Consider the following 26,987-nt stretch of genomic DNA (forward strand, 5'->3'; position numbering starts at 1 on the left):
GCCAATTTCGTTCTTTGTACGAGTTTGTTTTATGAACGTATATTTGAAAATTGATACTATCATGTCAGTAAAGTGCAGAAAAATCAATGCATCAAATTTTAGACAGCGTGTTGAAAGTGCGAAATGGACATTTTTCGCCCTTATATCAATAGAATGAAATAAAAAAGTTAATTATTTTACTATGTGAGGTATTTTTTTCTTACCAGTTAAATATTTATTATCGGAATACATGCCCTCTAGCTTTGAATTTGCACTACGCATTTGGTTGCCGCTATTGAACACAAGATGGCAATTTCTACTATTTAAAAGAGCTGTCTGTCAAGAGTCCATAGACAGTGAGAATGGGTTGGGCCAAGCAAAACGAATTAAAAATTGTAATCGATATAAGAAAATTGTGTAATAGGTATTGTAGGTCGTGAATAACAAAAATATCAGTGTTTTTTAATCATTTTTATATTTTTAATCACATTTTTTTTCATTAAAACTTATGAGAATTAAACTTGGAAGTAAATGGCAACTCCATATGTTTCTTTAGTTTATGGCGCAACCGCCGCATGACAGTTGTGTGGGAAAGGATTTGGAATTATGAAGTAAAATATTTTATAAATTACTGTGTTTAAATGACAGCAGGAAAAGAAACAATGGGGTGAGTTTAATTTCTTTTATCTTACTTTACATTAATAAATTATAACCGATTAAATATTTCAAGGGTAACATATTAAAAATCGTTTTCTCCGTACAGAGATATTTTTAGGGAGGGGAGATACACTACCAATGCGAAGTAGTATTTTTAAGCTTTCCGATAAACAATTTAACGTTTTCACTTTCATTAGTATTTTGGCGGTAAAAATATGCTTCAAATTATATTGACGCATCATTAGAATTTACCAGTATAGAGGCGGTACGGAGTAATTTACGCTTGTATAAGCTAAAGATTGATTGTATCCGTTTGAACGAGTTTACCTCATCGTAAAGGTCGCTAAGGACCAGTAGGTCGAATATTGCTATATATAAAATCGAGTATATTCATACTTACGTTAACCACATGATATACAATATTTATTAAGTCCAATAGAAATCAAATAGAAAAAAAAATGGTTTAAGATTTAACTCGCGATATAGTTAAAAATTTTCAGTTTATTTGATATTATTTCCCTAAAAACATAGTTAAAGTTTCTATAATACCGTGGAGTATTCCTTATTAATTATAATGCAAATAATTGTACACATAATTAATTTATGACATTTGTTTTTTAAAATATGGATGCCTTAAATTATTTAATTTGTAACTAGAAAATTGCATAAAATGGTATTAAAAATACTCAATATTTATTTAATTCTCCAAAATTATAAATAGCTTCTTCGAATTTATTTTGTATTTAATATTAATCCAAATAATTTGCTGTAAAATTTCTTATAATTTTTTTTTTCAGTAATTTTAAGTTTGAAAACCTGGATATGATCAATTTTAATCATGCTTTGAAGTAGATGGCAGCCACATCAATAGTTACAAAATGAATAAATCTTTGATTGTTATCTCAATCTTACTAATATTATAAATGCAACTGTTTAGATGGATATGGATGTTTGTTTGTAGGTATCTCCGGAATGGCTTAACAGATCTTGATGAAATTTGGTACAGATGTAGAACACAGTCTGGAAACAAACATAGGCTACTAATTAAGTTTTTTTTTAATTCTACAAACATGGATTTGTGGGCGACAGCTAGTTTCAACATAAAAATAATTTTAATTGAGTGGCAGAGTGTAATATGACTCATACAAATAAGCTGAATCAACCAATGAAATACCATAAACTCATAGAAAGTATTCTGCATTTAACCTTTGAAAAACTTGTCGGATGAAACATGGAATTCATTTTTGTTGTGTTCTTCCAGACTAGTAGTAGTAGTAGTAGTAGGGGCTCTGTTTTCCGCAACTCCACGACAAGCGCGTATTTTGCGTGAAGGCAGGCTGTAGGTTACTCCAGCCAGCCCAGCTCGCCAAAGAACCCCAGCAGTCCCTTAATGTTGCTGGTGATCTCTGGCAACGACCTCGGCGGACCGAAGTATTTGACCCTGTAGTCAGACACTGCCAGGCAGTGTTGTATTCTTCCAGACTATGTTCTACATCTGTACCAAATTTCATCAAGATGTATTGAGCCATTTCCGATACCTTCTAATAAATGACCATCAATCTAAATTTTCGCATTTATAATATTAGAAAGAATGCAAATGTAAGTTAAAAGTACTGTTTTTATCTACGTTTTATCTTGTTAACTGAAGTATTTTTTAACTGAATATCTCACACGTTAACCCTCAAACCCTACTCGGGGTGCTGGAGCACCCCACATGGTTTATTTTTCTTATTTATTTCGTTGATTGATAATGTACGTGTTTGACTTTCCGCGTATTTTACTTTGAGGTTACGCGCCACGGATTGGCCTGTGTAGCGGCGACAGCCTGCTGTTGTAGACTTGTCCACGTGTGTCGTTGGGTGCTGTAGCACCCCAGTGTAGGAACAACGTAATTTTTTAAAAATTTTATAAAACTATTTTTTAAGCTTACTTCTATAGTTGAACTATTTTATTATAAACGTATAGATTCCCCAGATAACAACAATGAAGTTGAGCTTCCAGAAATTATTAATTTTTATAATAAAACAAAGGGAGGAGTGGATGTGTTCGATGCAATGGCTAAAAATACTCTGTCCAAAGAAGAACCAAACGTTGGCCAATGTGCATTTTCTATGGGTAATTGAATGGAGTTGATATTAACTCTTGGGTTCTCTACAATTGCTCATAAAGCTTCGTCGGAGTTTTCTAAAAGAATTGGGAATTAATCTAATAGATGAACATTTGAAAATGCGCCTACAAACACCAACTTTGAAGAGGGATATAAAGGAGAGTATAGCCGCGATTCCCAAGCAACTCATGCCTGTCGATTCTTCTGGGTCTGAACATCACACACCGGGGCGTTGTGGTTTCTGTCCGATAAACAGGGATCGGAAGAGCAAGACCAGGTGCACCAAGTGCAAAATTCCAATTTGCTTGGAACACCAAGTTAAAGTATGCCAAAAGTGCTCAAATTGATTTGTAATGTAAAATTTTAAGGCTGATTCGTGATCTCATAATGTCAATTAATGTAAATAAAAGTATAATTTTCTATAACTGTTTTCATTTCTACACTTTACAAACTATTTTATTTTGGGGTGCCTTGTCACCCCTGTGTAGGAATACTGTATACGCCAGGCAGTGTAGGGTTTGAGGGTTAATGATGCAGCTTTAACCCTGACATTTACACTTAACACACATTTGACATCATTTCTACCTCGTTAACTCATATATTTATTTGTCCGTAATCTCTAATTAATTTGGACAACATGCCATAGTTTTAGAATTTGATTACGTTTTTTTTATTCAGTTTTGTCTTGGTTTTTTTTCTACTAATGAAACTATATCGTGACTGCTATGTCCATGAACGATTTATGCATAGTCAAATAATTAAATTCGCTTTCCACCCCAATCCAGTAATAATAACGAAGTAGCAGCCCAAGGGGAGGCTCCTGAGGGAGCCCTCGAGCCTAGTTACTCATAAACGAGGTTTAGGCTAAGCGCCATCTGCGCTCCACCACTGTTCCACTGTTACCATAAGAGCATTAATTTATAGTAGGAGAGATGTGAGGATTTTGGGTTTTACTTGACCGTGGCAGTTAAACATAAGGGTGGAACTTTGCACTCAAAAATGGACTTTCACCATACAACTCTACTTATAGGTCCGTGCGTTTAGAGAAGTCGTTTAGAATACTAAATAAATAAAAAAAATCGTCTGTAAAAAATTCAAATTTCATGTAGAAAAGTGTCCCCTACTATTAGTACATTTGTTACTAAGATATAGGCTACTTTTTATTAAATTCTACGTTGACGAAGTCGCGGGCTACAGCTAGTAGGCAATGTACTAAAACTACTCTAATACTTATTAGTTACTAGTTTGTAAGTGGTAAACATTACTTTAGGAATATAAAATGTTCCACAATTTCTATCTAGCGGATAGCCGTGCGTCTGACCGCAGAGTTTTTTTTTTTTTGCGCGCCTGTGGAAATTGGATTCTTCAAAGGGTCTAGCACGAAAGTATTCGTAACGTCATCGTTAAAATTTGTCTTAGATTTGAAATCCTATCGGGCGTAAAGTACAACGACAAATCTCAATACAATTTGTCGATGACGTTATCAAAACGCATATCGCAAAAATTCGTGATAGACCCTGAATTCACACCATGCTCCATATTAACCAATAGTGATTCTTACCGGTAACCATTATTCAATGACCCTACAATATGAAACTTTCGGCAATTAAGAATCTTATTAACCTTGGTTCATAATATATTGGATATAAAGAGGGTAGTTGAATGACTGAGTTATCCTCGTAAATGTTAAAGTAGGGTAGATATAAATTTGATCCCATGAGCCTATACTTAAATGTTAATTAAAATTTAAACTATAGATTTTGCTACTAGCTTTTGCCCGTGACTTTGTTGAAATCTAGTTATAAATATAGCCTTTGTCACTCGGGAATAGTGCAGCATCCCATCAGTGAAATAATTTTTCAAATCATTTCAGTTGTTTCAAATCGTTCCTCTTTATAATATTAGTATTAAGTAGGATGATGGCTAATTTAGGCATTTGCATAATTCTACACATTTTTGATAACTACCCACTTTTATCGATGTTGTATATAAAAAAAACACAAGTTAATTTCGTTGTAAAAACCATTCTCTTTTCAAAGTAACAACATAGATGACAAGTCTATTGATAACGTCCCAAGAGTCACCACTCGAAATTGTAAAGAAAATCCGGTTTTTACTCAATTTTCAACCTTATATCAATGCAGTTAGTGTTGGTTTTGTGAAATACTTGTTTTGTTTGGGACGTGATAAATCTATACAGCATCGACGAAATGACACAGTTGTGAAACTGATAAAGGCTCTGATGGCTTCGATATTTGTGTGGGTTTCGGCGATGGAAACTTAATTGCATACTTCGAATCGTCCGACGAAATTTTGGAACGAAGTTCCTTATCGCGCGTTGTGAAAGGGGGCTAGACGGAAAAAATTCTTACGAAAAGTTGTCACGACACTTTGCTATAGTAAGCTATTGTAAGCTGTGCGGCGTCGCATGTTTCTCTGTCTGTCTCTCTCTCTCTCTTATAGAAAGCAAGCCAGATAATTGAGCCTACTGATTAAGTTTATATAACATTATATTTGTGAATAATAAAAACAATATTATAACTTAAAAAAAAAATTATTACAATTCCTTCACTAATTAATCGAAAGGAACTTCGTTCCATCCAGGTGTCCCTTGACAATTCTCAAGTTTTTTTTATTTATATTATAAGGTGTCATTAGAGCAAGCGGCCACCTAATTCGCCGTAATAGCGAAGCGACTACTGCAGGTAGAGATTCCCAATTGCAGATGCTACCTGTTGCCTACCTTTAATCGACAGAGGGGACGCACAGAAAAGGGATATATCCCCTTAGCATGTGCCCCCTTCTCCGTCAAATTCACTTCAAAAGCCGACTAAAATTAGGCCTTCTATAGAGTAACATCTATTTAGGGGTGTCACTTTTTTCAAACGTATCGATTTAACATGTATTATGTATTACTTACCACTTATTATGTATTGTTATTACTTATCACTTATTGTATTATTATTTATTTTACTCTATTTCTATCTACATATATAAAAGAAAGTTGTGTTAGTTACACTATTTATAACTCAAGAACGGCTGAATCGATTTGACTGAAAATTGGTGGGCAGGTAGCTTAGAACCAGGAAACGGACATAGGATATTTTTTACCCCGTTTTCTATTTTTTATTCTGCGCGGACGGAGTCGCGGGTAAAAGCTAGTTATTAATATAAAGCGGAAAGATTTTCATTCTAGTAAGTTTGTAAAAAATATACTCAAAAACTACTTCGTCTATTTTAAAAATTCTTTCACTAATAGATTGCCAGATTTCGGAGTGATATGCTATGTTGAATGTAAAATGTTTAAAAATCCTTGCGAAACAGTGAATATAGGTTTTATTTTTATTAGAAACGATTGCTATTCGTGCGAAGAACCGACGCGTTTCTAGTTCATTATAATTCAATACTTCATTAAAGAGTTTTGAATTTCATAATAAAAGAAGTGGGTCACTGGATATCTTGTGACACGCATCATTTGATTTGGCACGTCGATAACAAGAGTACTCCTGTTTACGACGTGCCATCTCAATTAACGAGTCCTGTATCGGATGTATCGTGCCGTAAAATAGTTCTCCATTGTACTTAACCAATTTAAAGTGTAGTAACCTATTTAGAAAAGGCAAAACTAAAGTTATATCAAATCTCGGTTAAAAAAGTTTTTGGTTTAAAAACTTTTGTCTATTGGTTTGTGTTTGTTAGCTTTGATTTGTATTGGCGAGTTGCTGATGTTTTAAGTAAAACCATAATTTTTATCGTCAAATTTTCTTTTATTTAAAACATCTATATATATAAAAGAAAGTCGTGTTAGTTACACTATTTATAACTAAGATTGGTCGAACTGATTTAGCTGAAAATTGATGGGGAGGTAGTTTAGAACTAGGAGACGGACGTAGGAACTTTTTTATCTTGTGTGCATTTTTTTTTACTCCGCGCGGACGAAGTCGCGGGTAAAAGCTAGTTTTAAATAAAGGAATGAAAAAGGAAATTTGTATTACCTAGTCATTAATATCATTCGACGGAGTGTTTCAGGGTTACAGACAATAGAATTTGTTGCTTTCTATTGAATTTTTGTACCGTTTATCTTTAAAATGAAATTCGTGTTGTAAAGGTTAGTTTTTGGCTCACGTTCTTAATGGTATCTGTCTCGAACAGAATTCCTTGCCGCATTACCAGATATACCTACTGCAGCATAATTTATTAAGGCCCTTAAACTTTTGATTTTTTTCTGTTGATTTTTTTTTTGTTTTATATATATGTTTTGTTTTATATATTTTGCATTGAAAGGAGATCATCTTTCTCCCTTTCTATAAGCCTCCGATAACTATGCAATATACTAAATATAAACCCGTCTCATTTTCAGCGAACAACCAATCTTCACGTGTAAAGCGCACGTGTTCCACATAGACCCGAAGACGAAAAGGTCCTGGATGTCGGCCAGCTCTGCTGCAGTCTCCGTCTCCTTCTTCTATGACTCCTCAAGGAATCTCTATCGCATCATCAGTGTTGAAGGCACAAAGGTACGATAGTGCTATCTCTGTCGCAACTCTATGACTAACCGTGGGTTTTTGAGACAAATCTCTGTATAAAACATATCGTCATTCCTGTCATGATCTTTGCCAAATCAGAGGTAACAAAATATTGTTTATACGGAGATTTTGGTCTTGGAAACCCACCTTAATTCAGACTTAAAAGCTTAATTTCTTTTTTATAATTCGCCTAATTAGCGAAGCGGCCTATAATCAACGGAAGGGGGAAGCATAGAAAGGCAATATTTACCCTTCCTATTGGTCCCCTCCGGATTTGAAATATTTTTCAAAATGATGTAAAAAAAATATCAAATCAGAAAAATCTAAAGTGATTAATATAAATTCGTAATTGAAGTAAAAAGGAATAATTTTCGTATGAAACAAATATAAAGTCGGTTTGAAAATTTGTATCGATCATTGCACCCGTCTGAAGTCACCTTGTCTGCCGATTTCGCGTCGTGTCGCAACGAGCCGCAATAACCAAGCTTTGTAATGTATTGGATTTGCAAATCTTAAAGATATTTATATTTACAGAACCAAAATATAATTTATTTAAATTTGATGTCTCAGCACTGATCGGATCTTTTTTATACCTTATTCTATCGCCACGAATAAAAAAAATACAAGCGTCTTGTTATGTATATGATATAATTCCCCCATCATCATTCTACCATCAGACGTTTAGATATACGTTGAGAATCCATCCTTATGTAGAAGAAGTACCGCATCTATGAGCGTAGAAGTTTCATCAAAGAATCATCGGTTCCTTGAGCGTACTGCAAACGATTGGAACATGTTGCCAGCGTTTTTTCCATCCAAGTATGACGTGGGAGCCTTCAAGAGTAGAGTAAATAGACATTTATTAAGCTGGCGAGTACCATATTTTGATCACAGCTTATACACTATATAAAAATGTCTTTGTTCGTATAACTGATGATGGGATCTTTATGAAGGTGTTATGCTTAAATAACACAGCAGTATTAATTTTGTTATTCAAATAAAATCATTCAAGCTAGTTTATGAAAAAAGTAACTTCTTTTAATAAATCCGTTGAGAGATGTAACTCTATTCGTCGGATTTATTATTATATATAATAATTTAAAATCGTGAAGAGGATAAACTAGCAATTATTGATTTTTTTAAATATCTAATTTATGTTTCCCAGGCGGTAATAAACAGTACGATCACAGCAAATATGACATTTACGAAGACATCTCAGAAGTTTGGTCAGTGGAGCGATGTGCGCGCTAACACCGTCTACGGACTCGGCTTTGCTTCTGAAGCGGAGCTGGGAAAGGTATTTAAGTTGATCAAGTCCGAGGCAATTGTCACGTCTCATCATCAATCTGCCTTTATCCCTATGGAGAGTCGGCACAGTAGGCACTCCTCTATACATCTTTATCAGCAGACATATCTGAATTCATCCCCTTCTTACGTATATCCTCTTCCACACAATCCATTCATACTTTCTTTGGTCTTCCTCTACCTTTATAGCCATCCACATTCAATCTCAATTGTCATATCTCGTACTCTTTAAAACGCTGATAATGTTTTGGCAGTGGAAAACGATGATGTGATGAAAAGAGTTACATGTTTAATGTAATGTGGCTGTTGTTGTATTGAAAATTATTTTTAATTTCTGAGATTATTCTCTAGAGGCACATATTTCAATAAAAATAATAACTGTATTGACAGTAGTATGTTTGCAGATGTAACTTTTTTCCTTGTATGAATCGAAATATCTCTAACTGTTTTGTTTTTATTTAATTTGGGGTCGGCTTCTACTTATGCAGTAATTCCTTCGAATTGTATGAAAGCAATTAAATATATTTTTCAGTTTATAGAGAAGTTCCAAGAGGTGAAGGAGGCGATACAGGCGCAGCAATGTGGCGGCAAGGCGGCGCCCAACGGCAGCAGCGGCGCCGCCACACCCGTCGCCAGCGCGACCGCCAGCCCCCTGCTGGCGGGCCGCGCACCCCCCGACGAGCCCCCCGCACTCTCACCAGCACAGGTCCTTTAACTTTTAACAAATTGTATTAAATACTAGCTTTAGACCGCGACTCCGTCCGCGTAAAAAAATAAATCAATTAATAAGCTTTGTATTCTTTCAGGCTATGTTCTTCGTCTAATCCTTGATACCTTCTAACAAATATAAATCTCAACATTCTTTTCATTCATCTATATATATATATAAGAAAGTCGTGTTAGTTACACTATTTATAACTCAAGAACGGCTGAATCGATTTGACTGAAAATTGGTGGACAGGTAGCTTAGAACCAGGAAACGGACATAGGATAATTTTTATCCCGTTTTCTATTTTTTATTCCGCGCGGACGGAGTCGCGGGTAAAAGCTAGTTTGTAATATTAGTAAGATTTAATTAAAAGCGATGTATAACTAACTTAAAATTTATTTATGATTATCTTTGCAGCCGATAAAGACCGACAATGATGAGATGATGGTGCATCAAAGAGCTCATTCTGTGTCCTCCACTTTACAGGTAATGTTTTTACCTTGTAATGTTGTATACATATTTACTGTTACTAAGTAAACAGTTACTAAGGAAAAAGACAACTCTTCCCTAAAAAAATAACAAAATGTCACGATTTTTCTCAAATAGTATTTTTCATAACTATTCTTAATACAGTTGCGAAAAAATTAAGGAATTTAATAGAATAATAAAAATACAATAAACTCAACTAAATAAAATTTTTGGAAAATGGCGCCAACCGTGAAAGAATATAAGCAGAATTTTTTTTTGTTTTCTTCACCTATTCTGGTTAGGCAAAGGAAATTGACCTTACAGCCAAGTCTTCAGTAGATTATTTTTTATTGATATGAAATGAAATGAAAATTAAATTTAATTAGATGAAATTAAATGAAACTTAACTCATTGAATCAAATCATTAAATCTTATATTGAACCAAATTATTAGCTTCTTATAAAAACTTGTATGATTTAAAAAAAACTTCGTGGTTATTTTTTTTCTTTTTAATAGACAATATTTTGACAGTTTGGAAAGAGAACGCACGAGTTCGAAAAAGGTAAAAAAAAAAATCACGAGTATGTAATAGTCCACATTCAGAACGCTATAAGTCCTACAATACCAACTGTATTAAGAAATACTATTTCATACGTAATTTTTTTTTTACAATGATCTTAAACATGAAGTTAGTCTAGAAAATAGGCTAGAATTTGAGGAATGAACAATGTAAGTATTATGTAGGGTGGTGGGTACGCGACGGTGGGTCGTGCTCCTCGCGGACCTCTGTCCTCCAGTGCCGCACCCCCCGCACCCCCCGAGCCCGCCGCTGAGACAACTGAGCAACAACTGCGCTACGAGAACGACCGCCTCAAGCTTGCGCTTGCGCAGAGGTAACTACCACTTTACAACTTAATAACAGTTACATCTTCACATATAACTCTATTACAAATTAAAAGAGTTACATCTGATGTGAGACCTCTTAAGATTTGTAACTCTATTGGAAACGAAAATAGTTACATCTGCTTTTAGATCCGTTAATACTTGTACCTCAAATAAAGACGAAAAGTGTTACATATATTAAAAACTTGTAACTCTATTAGAAACGAAAAGAGTTACACTTGCTTTTAGATCCGTTAATACTTGTAGTTCTATAAGAGACAAAAATAGTAGCATGTGATGTTAGATCTCTTAAGACTAGCATCGCTATTAGAGACGAAAAAAGTTACATCTGCTGTTAGATCTCTTAATACTTGTAACTCTATTAGAAACTAAAAAATTACATGTGCCGTTAGTTTTCTTAAGACATGAAACTCTTTTAAAGACGAAAATAGTTGCGTCTGCTGTTAGACCTCATAAAATTCGTAACTCTATTAAAGACGAAAAGAGTTACATCTTTAAAGACTTGTAAATGATGTATTTCTTTAAGGAACAAAAAAGTTAAACCTGTTATGGTGATCTCATAACACATGTAACTCTTTACTAACAGCAAAAAGAATACATCTCTCAGGATATGTAAATTTTTTCTACTCTTTAAGTTAAAAAAATAACGTAATGTTTGACTTGTATGAAATTTTATGGTTTAATTCAACAAGAATTAGACGTTATTTTGTAATGGAATATTACTTCAACAAACATTTTTTGTTTTTTATTCCACAGGATAAATAAAACATCGATATTTATTTTATAACAAAAAAAAAATAAGTTTATTATATTTTGCGACAGTTTTTGTACAACACTTAAAATATTAGAGAACAACCCCACAGTCTTATAAAATCTAATTAAGTATAGCTTTATAAAAACAAAGACAAATTGACAACCTCCTGCGTTTGGAAGTCGATTAAAATTAACCTTTATTGTGTAGGGTATAAGGCTTAATAAATAATAACAAGTAAAACTCATTGGTATCCTTAAGTAGAAAAAAAAAATAGTTAATTTCTTTTAATTTTTTAGGTATTCGATATACATCATTAAAACATTACAAAATTAAAATGAAATAAAAAAGACGTTTAAACAATTTTAATTGTAAATAAAATTTTTAAAAATATATTTACCGGTCAATATAAACAATTAATAAAAAAATAATTCAATAATAAAATTGTTATGTTAAAAATAAAGTTATTATTTTCGTAAATCAAATTACCATTCAAAAATAATATTGAATTACATAATTAATTAGGAATATTTTTTAATGTAGTTTTTCAATTGTATCTACATTTAATTCGTTTATAAAATAAAATATGTTGAGCAAAAATAATACTAATATTTATAGTCTTGGTTTTTCTATTTAATATTAAAATAATAGAACAATCTTCAGTGTGTTTTTATAAAATTTGAAATCGCATTTAAATTATAATCCATTAAGTTATTATAAATTTATGTACGGTGTCCATATTGCTAAAGAAATACAGGACAATTCGTTAAATTATTCATTTTAAAATTACTAATAAACGACACTGAAGTTTGTAGATATAATTTTTATTTTAAATTGTCCTATCACTATACAAAATTATTGTCACCTCGTTCATTCAAATGGATAGAAATAACATATTTTTTACAAGCATTTTGATATTGAATCTTAACAGTAACAAATATACATTTCTATATAATACTTACGTAAAATTTAAAGCATTTGAATATTTAAGAATATAAAATCTCCGACATTATTTTGTTAGTGTTCATAACTCGCGTACGAAGGCATGAAAGCTTCTTCGCTCACTTGGTAGTCGTGTTGATATGGGATAGGCTCGTACGATGGTTTGCTTACTTTGTATTCTTCTACATGTTTCGGGGTTCCTAAAGGTTTAATAATTTAAATTTGTTAAACATTACATCATTAAAAAGGTATAGATTTATTTGCAGTTAAATTTTGGCGACTCTATTTCGGTACTTATTGATGTACTGGCTGTTGCCCGCGACTCAGTCTTCAGAATTTAAAAAAAAAAACTTTATTATTAGCTTATATCGTCTTCCAGACTATGCTCAACACCGATGCCAAATTTCGTCAAATTCCGTTAAGTCGTTCAGGAGATACGTTTAAACAAACATCCAAATATTCGCATTTATAATATTAGTAAGATTTAACGATCGAACTCAATAATCAATATTAAATCCGGTTCTATCCATCTTTGGGTTAACAGGTAGTATTCGAATGGATAGTGGATAGTGGATAGAAGTATATGCATAAGTAAGTTAGGTGACAGAGATGAGGTTACGGCTGTTGAGGTGTTATTTCTGTGTACTTACCAATCTTATGGACAACCGCATTAAACCCGTTCTTATCGTCCGCTTCGTATTCTACAATACGCTTGGTTCCGTCAGTTTCAACCAATGTATAAGTTCCTATATAAATAAAATTTAAATATTAACCTTTGAATACGAAAACATATCGATTTATCCAACGAAAATGGTTACTTCTATTAAGAGATGTAACTTTTTTCGTTGGATAGTTTCGATGTAGGTTATGTTACCTTTCACTTTGTCACCATCTCTGGTCTCCCAATGTTCTTTGTCGTCACCAGTATGTGGGTCTTTTACAGAGTAGTCGAAGGAATATTTTGGATGTGCCTGTAAATGATTGGATATCCATATTAATCTACAAGATTGGTTGCTACGTAAAATTGTACAAGATTGTTGTTTTTTTTTTATATTGAAATTTTACTATCCGTTGAATTTACGATCTTTGTACCAAATACAGCGTGATTTAATTTGATCTTAATTTTTTTTATTATTTCTTTTTTTAATATAACAGAATTTGTACAAAACATGATACATACATGATAATCTACATCATATTCATCTCCGTGATGTTGACCCAGACTCTGATGTTCGTTTCCACTATAGCCCTCGAAGCTGTGACCTTCCAGTCCATGACCTTCGAAACTTTGACCTTCAAAACTTTGACCTTCGAAACTATGACCTTCTAAACCATGACCCTCGTATCCTCCGTATCCATACTCCGCCAGGACAGCTGTCGCCAAAATCACCAATGTTGCACATTTCTGAAAATTGTTATTTAATGTTAGTACATTTTAGAATAATAAAAAACTGCTTTTTTTAATACATTTTGAACATCCTGTATTTGGTTATACATAAACTACTATTCACGAAATTTCACCACCGTATAAACACCTTATTGTTTCAGTTTTGTCAAAGACAGTGAGAGAGACGAAAATACATTTTTTTTTACAAATGTTACGACGGTAAACAGACGCAGTAAAAATCGAAAATATACTTAGGAAATTGCATTAATGTTTTTTTTTTAATTGGAACATCCTGTATTTAGTTATACATAAATGACTGTCATACACGTAATGTCAAACAGTTACATATGAGTTATGTGAGTTCGCACTTCAACTTTCCTCGGTCATTCTGTTGTCGAGTTACCGTTTCTTGCCCGTTCATTCATAAACAACGAGAGGTTTCTAGTCGATTTAGTGGGTAAGGTTATAGAGAACGCGGAAGCGATTTTATTTAAATATACAGTATTTTTATTCTTAACTTAATGTTGTCAACAAATTGAATTATTTAATCGTTTTAACATCGGTACAAAATATATCGTGTTTGACTTTTAAATTTATTTAAGCTGGTTAAAATACATTTTTAATCATACTGTAACGTGACAATAAAAACATGATGTATTATTTGCAATGGCCAATATAACTTCTACTTTAGTGTTTAATTGTTTTAATTTGACAGCGATTTCTATCCTGATTTATCAATCGTGTTGAAAATATAGTTTTATAATTTTTTAACTAGAAAAAAAAATGTCAGTGTGTCAGCACCTTTACAATGTACACACTTCGCGTGTTACGATCGTCACGCCAAATTATTTTCACTTTCTTTGAAACGCTTTTATGCTTTTCTATTTCGTTTTATTGATCATATTTGATAACAAATTAAATTAAAATCGTGATGATAATATTTTTATCGTACTCGTTTGCGTTTCATCGTATTTAATGAGATAAATTATTATACTAGCTGTCGTCTGTGACTCCGTCTGCGCGGAATTAAGAAAAAACCAAACTGAATTAGTTAATCAAAACTTTTATCAAGATATACCTTGCAACAAACATCCATCCATCTAAACATTCGCATTTATAATATTAGTAAGAAGTAAGATTATATACAAGTTGGAAGCATTCGTTTGCTTACAGAATTACAATACTTAGATTTATGACTTTGATTATAAAGAAACGGACTAGACAAAGTGCTGCCGTTGCACTAAAAAATTATTGCCGCTTTCCGCCGGTAAAATGTCAGTCATCTTTAAACATATATGCATATATGTTTCAATTACATCTTTATGAACGCATTTATGACTCAAAAATTTACATAGTTACACAAGACAAGCACGTTTTTTTTTTTATTTTTTTTTTATTTCACGGACAAGAATGTGTGTGCTTGACAGGTTCTGTCTCTTAAAGTCAAAGAAGACAGATGATTTTTATGGAAGAAGGTCATTTCCTAGTTTAAATTTATCTGTAATGTAACAATTTCATGTAGAACTTTTCCGATCTCAAATAGTAATGCGTCGCGTAGACACGATTCGTTGCATGTCTGTGATGCATTCGACGCTGATTGTATGGCGATAATTTCCGCTGACGGTTTTTTTTAAAACGGATTAGTGTTGTTTCCGGAAGTTACGGTTTCACGTTTAATGTGCAATAATAAAATTTACATAATTTTTATTTAATAAACTTTTTAATTGTTAAAACGACGAAAAGAATCTTATCTGTCTTTAGATTTCTTATGAAATTAATTTTATTTTCATTTCCAAAACTTTATCATCGTCATCGGCTCACTATACGTCTTCACTGAGGGGCTCGAAGCCTACCCCAATTTAGTGGTGACTAGGACATAGTCAACCACGCTGGCCAAATACGGATTGGTTGACTTCACGCATATCTTTGAAATCCTTCTCAGATATGTGTAGGTTGCATCACGATGTTTTCCTTCACCCTAAGAACGTCGGATAAATGTACGGTAAATCGAAAAACATATTGGTACATGGCGGGATTCGAACCCACGACCTGCAGATTGCAAATCAAGTGCTTAATCCCTGAGCCACCGACGCTCTTGAAATCTTAATAAGTTTATTAAATTTTTAATTTCCACAATTGATGATATTGTTAAATTATTTTTATTGAATTATTTTTGTTATGTAGACTTATTAATCTTGTGTAGACTTCAGAACACGTAACTACTCAATTTAGCAGTTAGTAATTATTCTAGCTCAATTAATTTAGATGTTTTATAAGCAAACTTACGTAAAATAATTGATGACTAAAAGAACATAATTAGTTGTAAGTTTCAATTGATCCCTCTGTAAAGTAATGATGTCAAGTTACGTACAACTTTCACGCATTAGTGCGTTGTGGGTGCAATACTGAGTTACATATTCTACCCATTAATTTGCATTGACCACTGCATATTACAGCACTAGTTTTTCTAATTCTTTAATAAGGTATTGGTATTTGTTGATATGATTTAGGTTACAAATATACAAGGAAAATCATTGAACGTGCTCTATATTAATGCGATGATATACAGAACAATGATTTTTTAGAATGTTTGTCGGTATTTTTGTTTGTCAGGATGTCTGTGACTTTGTGCGCGCTAATCTTGGAATCTACTTACCCGATTTGAATCTGGTTTTCACTAATCAATTTTGATTAGTTTCATTTAAGATTTAGGGTTTGTTTTATTTCAATTAGTGAATCAATAAGGAATAAAAATGTAATGATTTGATTTCCAATGTGAGTTGAATTCGTCTATGAGATTAATTGCGTTCAACCCAGTTTTATATATAAACTAGATGTCGCCCGAACTCCGTCCGCGCGGAATTAAAAAAAACATAATAAGTAGCCTATGTGTTGTTCCAGACTATGTTCTACATTTGTGACAAATTTCGTCAAGATTCGTTCAGCCATATCGAAGATACCGTCAAACAAACATCCTTCCATCTAAACATTCGCATTTACATTTATAATATTAGTAAGATTATAAGTTAACAAAATTAATTGTTTAATTAATTATTAAAAAACAAAACAGGAACAACCATAAAAAATTAAAATAGTAATATTTTTTTATAGTTCTTATATACATATGGATGCAATTTATTTAAATTTCGTTTATAACAAATGGTACGAGTAGTTAAATTTTAATTGTTACTCGTTGAGCCGGTGTAATGATTTATTTCTGGGTAATTAGTCAACTGACCAACCATACTATCTTATATAATAGTTTCCAACCAAGAAACTATCGGTTAAAAACTAGGAACACTTGATGATAATTTTTATTTACAAATATTACTGAACGAATACTTAGGCGTTGTAAATCTGTGCCGGAATAAGTGAATAAATTTAAAAACTTTAGTGTGATTACTGATTTCAATTAGGGTTATTACTAGAAAAAAATATTACATCATAATTATAAATGCGAATGTTTAGATGGATGGATGGATGTTTGTTTAAAAGTATCTCCAAAATGGCTCAATAGATTTTGATGAAATTTGGTACAGAGTAGAACATAGTCTGGAGGAACAAGTAGGCTACTAATTAAGTTTTTTATTTTTATTCCGTGCGGAAAAAGTCGCGGGCGACAGCTAGTTTGATAATAACGGACGTATAGTATTTGATATTGACTTTAATTGAATAAATTGATTATATTGTTCTGGTAGAAAAGTTGTTACAAAATATATGTTTAAAATGCGTAAGAAAGTCTAATAATGTCTTGAATTTCATAATCCATTTAGAAACCTTAAATTAATCCAAAGTACAGTTGATCTGTTAAAAGTATTCCCGTAGTTTTTTATTCACAATTAAAAAAAACCATAATAATTTAAAATTAGAATAAGAAAAATTTAAAAAAAGAATATAACTGGCACACAATAATATTACAAGAAAAAATACTCACAATCAAAAAAGCCATGATGCACAAAAAAATAAAAAAATATAACAAAATGTTATGATGTACAAAGATTGAATGTAAAACGATTTACGTGTGCGCACGCACTTATACCCGAGAAATAGTTAATTCTGTTCCCCCCCTCTTAGTATATTGGTCACTAGACCTAGAAGGGGGATATACTAAGCTTGCAGCCTGAATGATTCTTAATATAAGTAACGACAGATATGTTAAAGCTTTTTATGATTGAAGCAACTCTTTTTGCGTTCATATGTACGAGGTGCAGACTTTAATATCGAGGTTTCGAATCCGTAATCCGTATTATATTGTACCATCTGTTAGCTTTAATGGAATATAGTAAAACTAGCTGTCTGCGGCTCCGTCCGCGCGATACATCTAAAAAAAATTAGTAAATAGCCTATATGTTCTTTCAGACTATGTTTTACATTTGTACCAAATTTCATCGACATCTGTTGAGTCGTTCTGTAATACATTCTAACATTAGTAAGACTAGTTTTTTTTTTTTAATTTCACGCGGATTAATTCGCTGGCGACAACTAGTCTAATATATAAAATTCTCGTGTCACAGTTTTCGTTGCCATACTCCTCCGAAACGGCTTGACTGATTCTCATGAAATTTTGTGAGCATATTCAGTTGGTCTGAGAATCGGACAACATCTATTTTTCATTTTTTTTTAACTGCGCGCGGACGGAGTCGCGGGCGACAGCTAGTTTATAATAAAAGTATCTTTTTTTTTAATGAATAACAATCATCCAAATACGAACATACATGCGGATATTGTAAAGTAAGCCAGTATCAGTTTGAATAATATACGGCGGTAAATCACATTTGCATAATAGAATCATAAAGGCGACTATTACTGTCGAAGACATTTTTAATTATAGTTTATACGTCGCGGAAACTGTTTCACTGTAAACAAAGTTAAATGATATACGTAGTGTTGTTGACATGGTAAATTGGGATTGTACGTGAATTAATAAAGCTGTGTATTGATTAATTTGGTTTTTAAATAAATGCGTTTTGATAATATGAGATAGTAGCTGTCGTCCGTGACTCCGGCAGCACGGAATTAATACTTAATTAGTAGGCTATGTGTTCTACCAGACTATGTTCTTCATCTATGCCGAACTTCATCGAGATCCATACAGCCGCTCTGAAGATACCTTATAACAAACATCCATCAATTCATCTAAATATACGCATTTATAATATTAGTAAGATAAAATATTGTCTGCCAAATATTACAAACTGATTTAATGCATCCTTTTAAGTTTTCTTTATGAAATTTCGCGGCTAAAGTAACTTTTCTGTAAAAAAATTAGGAATAAAAACTATTAAAAAATCTGAAGAAAATGTCATTGCTACGGTATCTTGAACGTTTAAAATATACTATAAATTAAAAAGAAATAACATCTTTATTAGTGAACGAATTTAATTTCTTTATATGTAAGTGATAAAGGAGATCGCACACTGAAAAAGAAATCCACAACTATTTCCAGTTGAAAGATTTGCGCGTGATTAGAGCACAACGCACTGAACCAATCCGAGTTGTAATCCGTTTCTTACGTCTAACAACGTAAGTCACGGAAATGAGTAGAGTAGATTAATTTTAACTGCATGACCCACTAAGAAAATGCTGTTCTTGATAGAAAACTATCCGACAGTGCAGTTAGTTGCAGTGCGGATCGTGCATAGCACAGACATAGGTGCCCCTTATTAATGTCAAAAAGTACCACACGATTCTTGTCGGACTGTACAGACCGACAAATATATTTTACCCAGTGGGTATAAGTGAAACTAATGCACCTTAGCGCCCTCTTAATGTCAGAGAAGTGCACAAGATTCTCATTTAATCACAAACTCTATATTAACCGACAAGGATATCTGATGCGGTGGGTATAAGACGTACTAAATTACGACTGTACTCTAGTGCCCCCTCAAATCGTCAGAAAAGTTTCACAAAATCATTTTCGTACTCTATCTGTCATGTCATGTTTTTTCTATGTCTATGTCCTTTCTCACACGAGATATAAGTTATAGGGACTACATAAGCTATTAATTTCTTATTTTGACATTTTAAATAACAAGAAAATAACACTACACTTTAGAGTCACAGTATTACATAAATATATTCGTTTAAACATTGTCATGTCATGATGTTAGATTTCTCACTTTCGAACCGCATGGGTGCCTGAACAGTTTTGTCAATGGTCATCGGATGTGTTTTATAACATCTACCACAGACTAGCAATAGATAAGTGATTGGCCTAGTTTAGATAGTAACTAAGTGCTTTTAGAAACTATTTCTTTGCACCTTTTTAATTCCAAGTGTAAAAAGTCTTCATAATATGCCCTTCGTGCACAAGGTAATCTAAATCTGAGAAACACGGTGATTTTAGTTGGAAAGCCACTTACGCAATACAGTCGTATAGATTCGTACACAGCGCGATGTTTCTGTCATCGCCAAAGATCGACAACCTGTTTGTAATGGTCGTGGTTAGAAAAGTCGTTGCGATTTTTAAGATGACAGAGCAAATGTTATGCCTATTTAACGATTCAATGTTGTATATAAGGAGCGAGCGCAATGAGATCAGTGGTAGATCCCACAACAACAATATTTGTTGGGTGCACGAATTGGCCGGATCGATCGGTGCAATACCACGACCACACAGAAGACAGGCGGAAGTGGAAGCGATTCCGCGTTTCGTCTGATGACTGTGGTACCGGAGGCTTATTTTAGTCCTCTTTCCCTTCCCATCCTTTTCTTAATAGGAATTGGATTTGGCGGAGGAGGGGACGCATAGGAAGGAGAAATATCCCCTTCTCCGTTAATTTAAGGTAGGCAACGCATCTGCATTTGCGGATGTCTATGGGTAATGTTCGCCTCGCTATTGCGGCGAATCCAGGCGGCTGTTTACTCGTTTGCCACCTTATGATATAAAAAAAAGATTCTCGCGACGTAGTTGTATTAGTTTTGAAGATTTACGTCGCCTTGTGTAACGAAGGGCCTTAATTTAGGGTTCAGAAATAACATAACGTATTGACAACTCTGATAAAAGTTTTTTGTTGTGTTCATTTTCGTCTCCGTTGATCATTTTTACGTAATCAAATGTTGAATATAGAGCAGACTGCTCGTGATATGATTGAGATCTTCACGCCTGTTACTGAATACCGGAAAAGCAGACATCGATCATAAGTCGGACGATTGCCAATAAAACTGCCGACCTCTTTATTTAATCTCAGCATTAATTGTAACGATAGTATATTGTTTTGTGCAACTTTACGCATGAGAACATATTTCGGCGCATCAATTATAATTATATCTACATAATTATCTATACTAATATCTTAGGAAAGATTTAATTGTTTGTCTGCATTGAATACGTTTAGAAATTACGGAACCGATTTGGAAAATTATTTCACTGTTTGTCAGCTACACTATAGGGCAGTGTTTCTCACAGTGGGCGATTGGGGGCGTTTGAAACCTAGGAGGGGGCGATAAAGAGTCCAAAAATGGGGGGCATTGAAATTAATTAAAATAATGAAATTGTGGTTTTTAAGTTTTAGGGCTGAATAAAAATTAGGGGGCTCTGAAATATAATTAATTTTCAAAGGGGGCGGTGAAAGAAATAAGTTTGACAATCACTGCTAATAGGGTATTTAAAAAAGTAGATAGTAGCGCTTTGATACTCGTTTTGTTTTATTTATTACTGCTTTTTCACTGAGAAGAGGATGATGGATGAAATATTTTTCACAGTTAAACGTACCTTGAAATAATTTTCAAATGAAAATGTACAATTTGTAAAAAGCAAATGTATATTCCACATTGTTAGATTTTATTTCACTAGCTGTCGCACGCGTCTCCGTATGCGCGGAATTAAAATTCTTAATTTTCTTTAAAATAATTAAATTTCCAGACTATGTTCTAGATTTATGCCAAATTTCATCAAGATCCATTGAGCCGTTCTGTATACCTTCAAACAAACATCCATCTTAATATTCGCATTTATATAATACTAGCTTTTACCCGCGACACCGTCCGCGCGGAATAAAAAAAAATGCACACAACATAAAAAAGTTCCTATGTCCGTCTCCTAGTTCTAAGCTACCTCCCCATCAATTTTCAGCTAAATCAGTTCGACCGATCTTGAGTTATAAATAGTGTAAGTAACACGACTTTCTTTATATAATAGACTAGCTTTTACCCGCGACTCCGTCCGCGCGAAATAAAAAATAGAAAGCGGGGTAAAAAAAAATCATCCTATGTCCTGGTTCTAAGCTATCTGCCCACCAATTTTCAGTCAAATCGATTCAGCCGTTCTTGAGTTATAAATAGTGTAACTAACACGACTTTCTTTTATATATATATATATAGATTAGTAAGATTGAGTTATATTTTATTACATCTACTAAGATAATTAATAATAACCTAATTGAAAGGTAAATCGCATATATAGATCATCAACTATTCGTAATTAATAACGTAGCAATTGGTGCGGACATATCTTGATTGTCGATTACGTGAGCTTTGTATTTGGAACGCATCGTATATTGTTTACGTAATACCGATACAACGATTCGATAGACGAAAAATATATAACATAAGCTAAATTCTTAGATACGTTACGGACGGCGGCATAATGTTTAGCCATTTCGTTACATAAAAGATAAAAAAAAAATTTGAGCCGTCATGGGACGCCTGGACGTATGTGTACAAGTAATATGCATAAAAGATAATATTATTAAAATAAAATATATATGTATACCTCAGTATAGCGTGGCGACCCGTCGCCACACCGTACACTCTACTACACATAAAATTATATATATGTATACCTTAGTATAGGGTGGCGACCCGTCGCCACGGCAAGCGTCGCCACGCCAATAATTCGGTTTACAAGTGAGTCTATAGATGTTTCACATCAAAAGATATTACTTAAAAGGGAAAAAATATTAACATTCGAAAATGTTTATCCTCGACAAAGAATCTTTCCCATGGTGCGTATCGTAAAGCCAAGAATAGGAACAAGCTGGCGGCGTTAGATTTTCTCTCCAAGTATCATGTGGTTCTTCAATAGTAGAATTCTGTTACTAAACTAGCTAAGAGCTGGTCTATTAAAAGGTAAAAGACCATTTTTTTAAGTATTGAAGAACTGCGGATCTTTTACATAAGTTGTGGACCATTTTTCCCTTCATTATTAACTAATTTAATGCCTTTTTTAGTACACGTTTCCTTCTTATAAAGAAAGAATGGAAAGGGGAAATAGATTTGACGGAGGAGGGGATGCATAGGAAGAGGATATATTCTCTTTCTGTGCATCCCCTTCTTTGTCAATTAAAGGTAGACAACGCATCTGCCATTGCTGATGTCTATTGGCAGCGGTCATTTAGCGATTCAGGTGACTTGCTCGTTTGCCACCTTATGATATAAAAAAAAACTTATATTCTTCAGTTCAGCGAACGCTAAGAAGTGGGAAGTAGAGTTGGCAACACTGAAGAGCAACAATCTCCGTCTGACCGCCGCGCTGCAAGAGAGCACCGCCAACGTGGACGAGTGGAAGCGTCAGCTGCATCAGTACCGCGAGGAGGTCGCCCGCGCACGGCACTACGCGGGGAAAGGTGAGCGAGACACCACATACAGGAAGGGAGGTGGGCAGACAGGGAAATCTTACTTCTTACTAATATTATAAATGCGAATGACTGAATGGATGTTTGTTAGAAGGTGAAGTCCACAATGGGTGTCAACATGTATCACTAAAATATGGCATACTGATCGAAGACGGGAAGAATACATAGGCTGTTTATTGTTATTATGTGTTCTTTCAATTCTACGCTGACAAAGTCGCGGGCGACCGTTAGTATAAATACAAAATGAGAATTAAATTGTAATGATGATTTGCAGGTGGTGATGCAAACGAAGTAGAACAGCTGCGACAGCGCGTGGCGCAGCTGGAGGCGGAACTGGCGCAGAAGAATGAAGAACTGGCTCAAATCACCAAGTCCAAGAAGAGTGAACAGGTCAGAATATATAGTAGACTAGTATCGTAGAAATCATTGTTCTTCACTAGTACTTGTTTAAGATTGTTGCTAATGTAAATACGACTTTATTGTATAGGACGCAGAGGCAAAACTGGCTCAGAGTCAGCTGGAGCTGGCGCTGGCCGCACAGGACGGACAGCGGCAGGTGTTGCAGGCCCTCAACGACCAGCTGGCGAGGCAGCTCGAGGAGCTCGTGAGTTGCAATATATACCTTTTGCACATTGCTTTAGGGTACATTTTATATTGGGCTGTGGTTCTATCTAATTTAAATATGATTAGATTACATAGTTGTAAAGAAAAAAGAAGAATTAATCTTAAAAACTAGTCATATTATTTAGGACTGCCTTTAATAATGACTGACCACAATAACAAAGACTAACTACACACAATATTGTCTCTAGATTGGTTAAATTAAATAAATATACAGTAAATTCAATACGTTATCTTTCAGTCGACGATCCATCGCGAGATAAACACCGCGTTGCAAACATGAGACGCGGCCTCGGTGCAGCCGCCGCCGATATATGCGGCCGTCAGCAAGGAGCGTCGTGCTGCACTGCCGCTGCTGCTGCGTGCGCCACACCCTAACCCCGCCCACAGCACCGCTAACCCCGCCCACAGCACCGCTAACCCCGCCCACAACACCGCTAACCCCGCCCACAGCACCGCTAACCCCGCCCACTCGGCACCTCACATCTATAGCACCGCTAACCCCGCACATTCCGCAGCCCAGCACATCTACAGCGCCACAAACCCCGCCCACGTAGCTCAACACGTGTACGGTGCTCCTCCCTCAAACCCCGCCCACTCTGCAGCTAGCCCCGCCTACTGCAGCTCTCAGCCCGCCCCCGAGCCCGCCTACGTCACGCTTAAAGCGAAGAAATGAAGAGTGCTCTCGGTATTTCGAAAGGTGCATGAATTCTTTTAAATTATTATATACGTTGTCTTTAATCCTGTAATCTTTAACTGTCTTGTGACTGTTTTTTTTTATTATAAAGGGTTGGGTGTTTTAAAATTCCGCGTTACGTCATTATGTTTTTTTTTTCTAATAGTTTCCTGTCTTAAATAGTAAATTATGTTATAGTGAATGTTACAATATATGTTCATTGTGAAGTCAAAGGTTGTATTCCAGTAACGTTCGCACGATGCAATATGTCTTAAGGATAGATTTATGTCACCGTAAGATCTTGAAATTCGACATTTTGTAATCGGGAGAAAAACTGAAAGTTTTAAGTAGATGGCGCTAACATCGATTCTTTAATCCGAAAATATGTACTCCTTTTTTCATTTTTAAGTTATTAATTATTTTATGAACTATCTAAAAAAAATACTTTTTGTGTTTTTTTTTAGTGAAATTTTAAAGAAGTCGTTACCATGACAACAGGCCACAGAGTGTTTTATATTTTGTATAAAAAATTTTTTTTTTTTTTTGTATATCTGTGGTATATTTAGTACTTTCAATCATATTGACATCTATATTGATCAAAAGACAGATTTTTCTCCCAATTTGACTAAATGTATAAACTCAGCAACTGATTACAGTACATCACAATTTATAATATTCCTAGTCGAATTATAAAATGTCGAAGACATACATTTGGTGACATTTCGATATATTAGTAAATAAAAATATTGACACGTGACAATTTCTTGTTGGTAATAATCATAAGACTTTTTTTTTTTTTAAGTAATTTTCAAGTTATATTTTGTTCACAGACCTTAAGGTCTTTGCTACTGAGGCTCGATACTATATTATATATTTACCACCGATATTAAATATTAATTCGAATATTTTTAAACTATATAAATATAATTTTGGTTAATTTTTATGAATAGACGGACAGTTATATAAAATTTACAATTAAATTTTGGTGCCGGAGAACTAATTTTAGTGCTCTTTCCCACTCCTATTTCTTATAAGAAAAGGATGGGAAGGGGAAGATACATAGGAAGGTTAAATATTCTCTTTTTGTGAGTCTCCTCCCTTCATCGATTGAGGGTAGGCAACACATCTGTAATTGCAAATGTCTATGGGCAGCGGTCGTTTCGCCATTTCGGCGAATTCATGTGACCTCTTTCTCGTTTGCCAGCTAGTAATATAAAAAAATGTAACAACTACAGTGACTTCGGTTAGTTATTACTAAAGACAGTCTTAAGTTCAGATTTAATATCAGAAATCTACCCTAAGAGACTGTTAAGTATTGATAGAATTTCTGAATGATTCTGAATGTTGCAACAAATTTATTTAAAATTTTAGCCAAAATCGACACATTTTTTTATTTAATTCTGACAAGTTTGACTAATTTCTTTTTAGATCTCATAAAATAAAATAATTATAAATCACAGAGTTAAATATATTTATTATTTGCTTTAGTAAATCGTAATTTGTCTCATTCTTCAAGAAATTAAAATATACTATATTAAAAGTATCGGGAGTCAACATATTCCATGTTATGTTTTTTCATGTGAAAGTGAACATTTTTGAGGAAAAGAAATTAATGTTGTTAATATACTAACGTAAAAGATAGATAAATATTGTGAATTGCCGTTTTATAATTTTTAGACGTTCGCGGTTTTTCATTTCGTTTTGAAAACATATATAATAGAATAGACCCGCCCTTTTGAATATAAGATTTTTTTTTAAATATGCACGTAAAATATTAGTCGTTATCGTTTAAAAAAGTAACTAAAACATACTTTTATGTTGATAGTAAGTTGATGGTAAATGAACGTATCTGAATCAAACAATATCTGAGCCTGTAAGAGAGGCGCTACTATCGCGGTTAATTCTGTCAAAAATATATAAAACCTACATGGTCATAGATAATGGCATATAACAAAAAAAAACGTGACATGACAGATACACTACGAAAATAACCTTGACAGTTTTTAACGTTGACATGACATGGGCGTTGGTTAGCTGTCATATTTAAGTTTGTTAAATGCTTACCAGGTCAGATATACTTGTCAATTGATGACATAAAAGTGTTTAAATATAACACTTTTTTTTAAATCGAAAAGAAAATCGGTAATTCACTTTTGTTTGGTAGTAACTTAAACTTTGATATGGCAACATTACTAAACGTCAAATAATCCTACTAAATTCATACTTTTTACAATGTTGTTTGAAAAGCGTTAAATATGCCAAATGTTATTATAAGGCACTTAGATTTTGGAATGCATCGTTTAGACGTAGGCGTTTGAAAACTGGCTGCACTAAGAAATACCGAAATAGGATCGAAAGCTTCAAAAATCTAGAATGTTCCC

The 26,987-nt window shown here is 33.8% G+C and overlaps 2 protein-coding genes across 2 annotated transcripts; one reads left to right on the plus strand and one right to left on the minus strand.

Annotated features, from left to right (window-relative positions):
• The first annotated feature begins 554 nt into the window (after positions 1-554).
• LOC106715971 (homer protein homolog 2) lies at positions 555-24,736 on the plus strand. The gene is made up of 10 exons (XM_045684206.1): positions 555-646; positions 7,104-7,260; positions 8,435-8,566; positions 9,107-9,280; positions 9,701-9,769; positions 10,496-10,644; positions 23,134-23,300; positions 23,584-23,699; positions 23,797-23,913; positions 24,172-24,736. Exons 1-10 carry the CDS (start codon positions 621-623, stop codon positions 24,211-24,213), a joined length of 1,149 nt encoding a protein of 382 aa, XP_045540162.1. The 5' UTR covers positions 555-620; the 3' UTR covers positions 24,214-24,736.
• On the minus strand, positions 12,263-17,764 carry LOC123722429 (adult-specific cuticular protein ACP-20-like). Its single transcript, XM_045684207.1, has 5 exons — positions 17,669-17,764; positions 13,528-13,752; positions 13,222-13,318; positions 12,998-13,093; positions 12,263-12,547 (listed from the first exon to the last, which is right to left on the minus strand). Exons 1-5 carry the CDS (start codon positions 17,681-17,683, stop codon positions 12,423-12,425), a joined length of 558 nt encoding a protein of 185 aa, XP_045540163.1. The 5' UTR covers positions 17,684-17,764; the 3' UTR covers positions 12,263-12,422.
• Positions 24,737-26,987: the final 2,251 nt, after the last annotated feature.

This window comes from Papilio machaon, chromosome 25, assembly GCF_912999745.1.
Source record: "Papilio machaon chromosome 25, ilPapMach1.1, whole genome shotgun sequence".
Lineage (NCBI taxonomy): Eukaryota > Metazoa > Arthropoda > Insecta > Lepidoptera > Papilionidae > Papilio > Papilio machaon.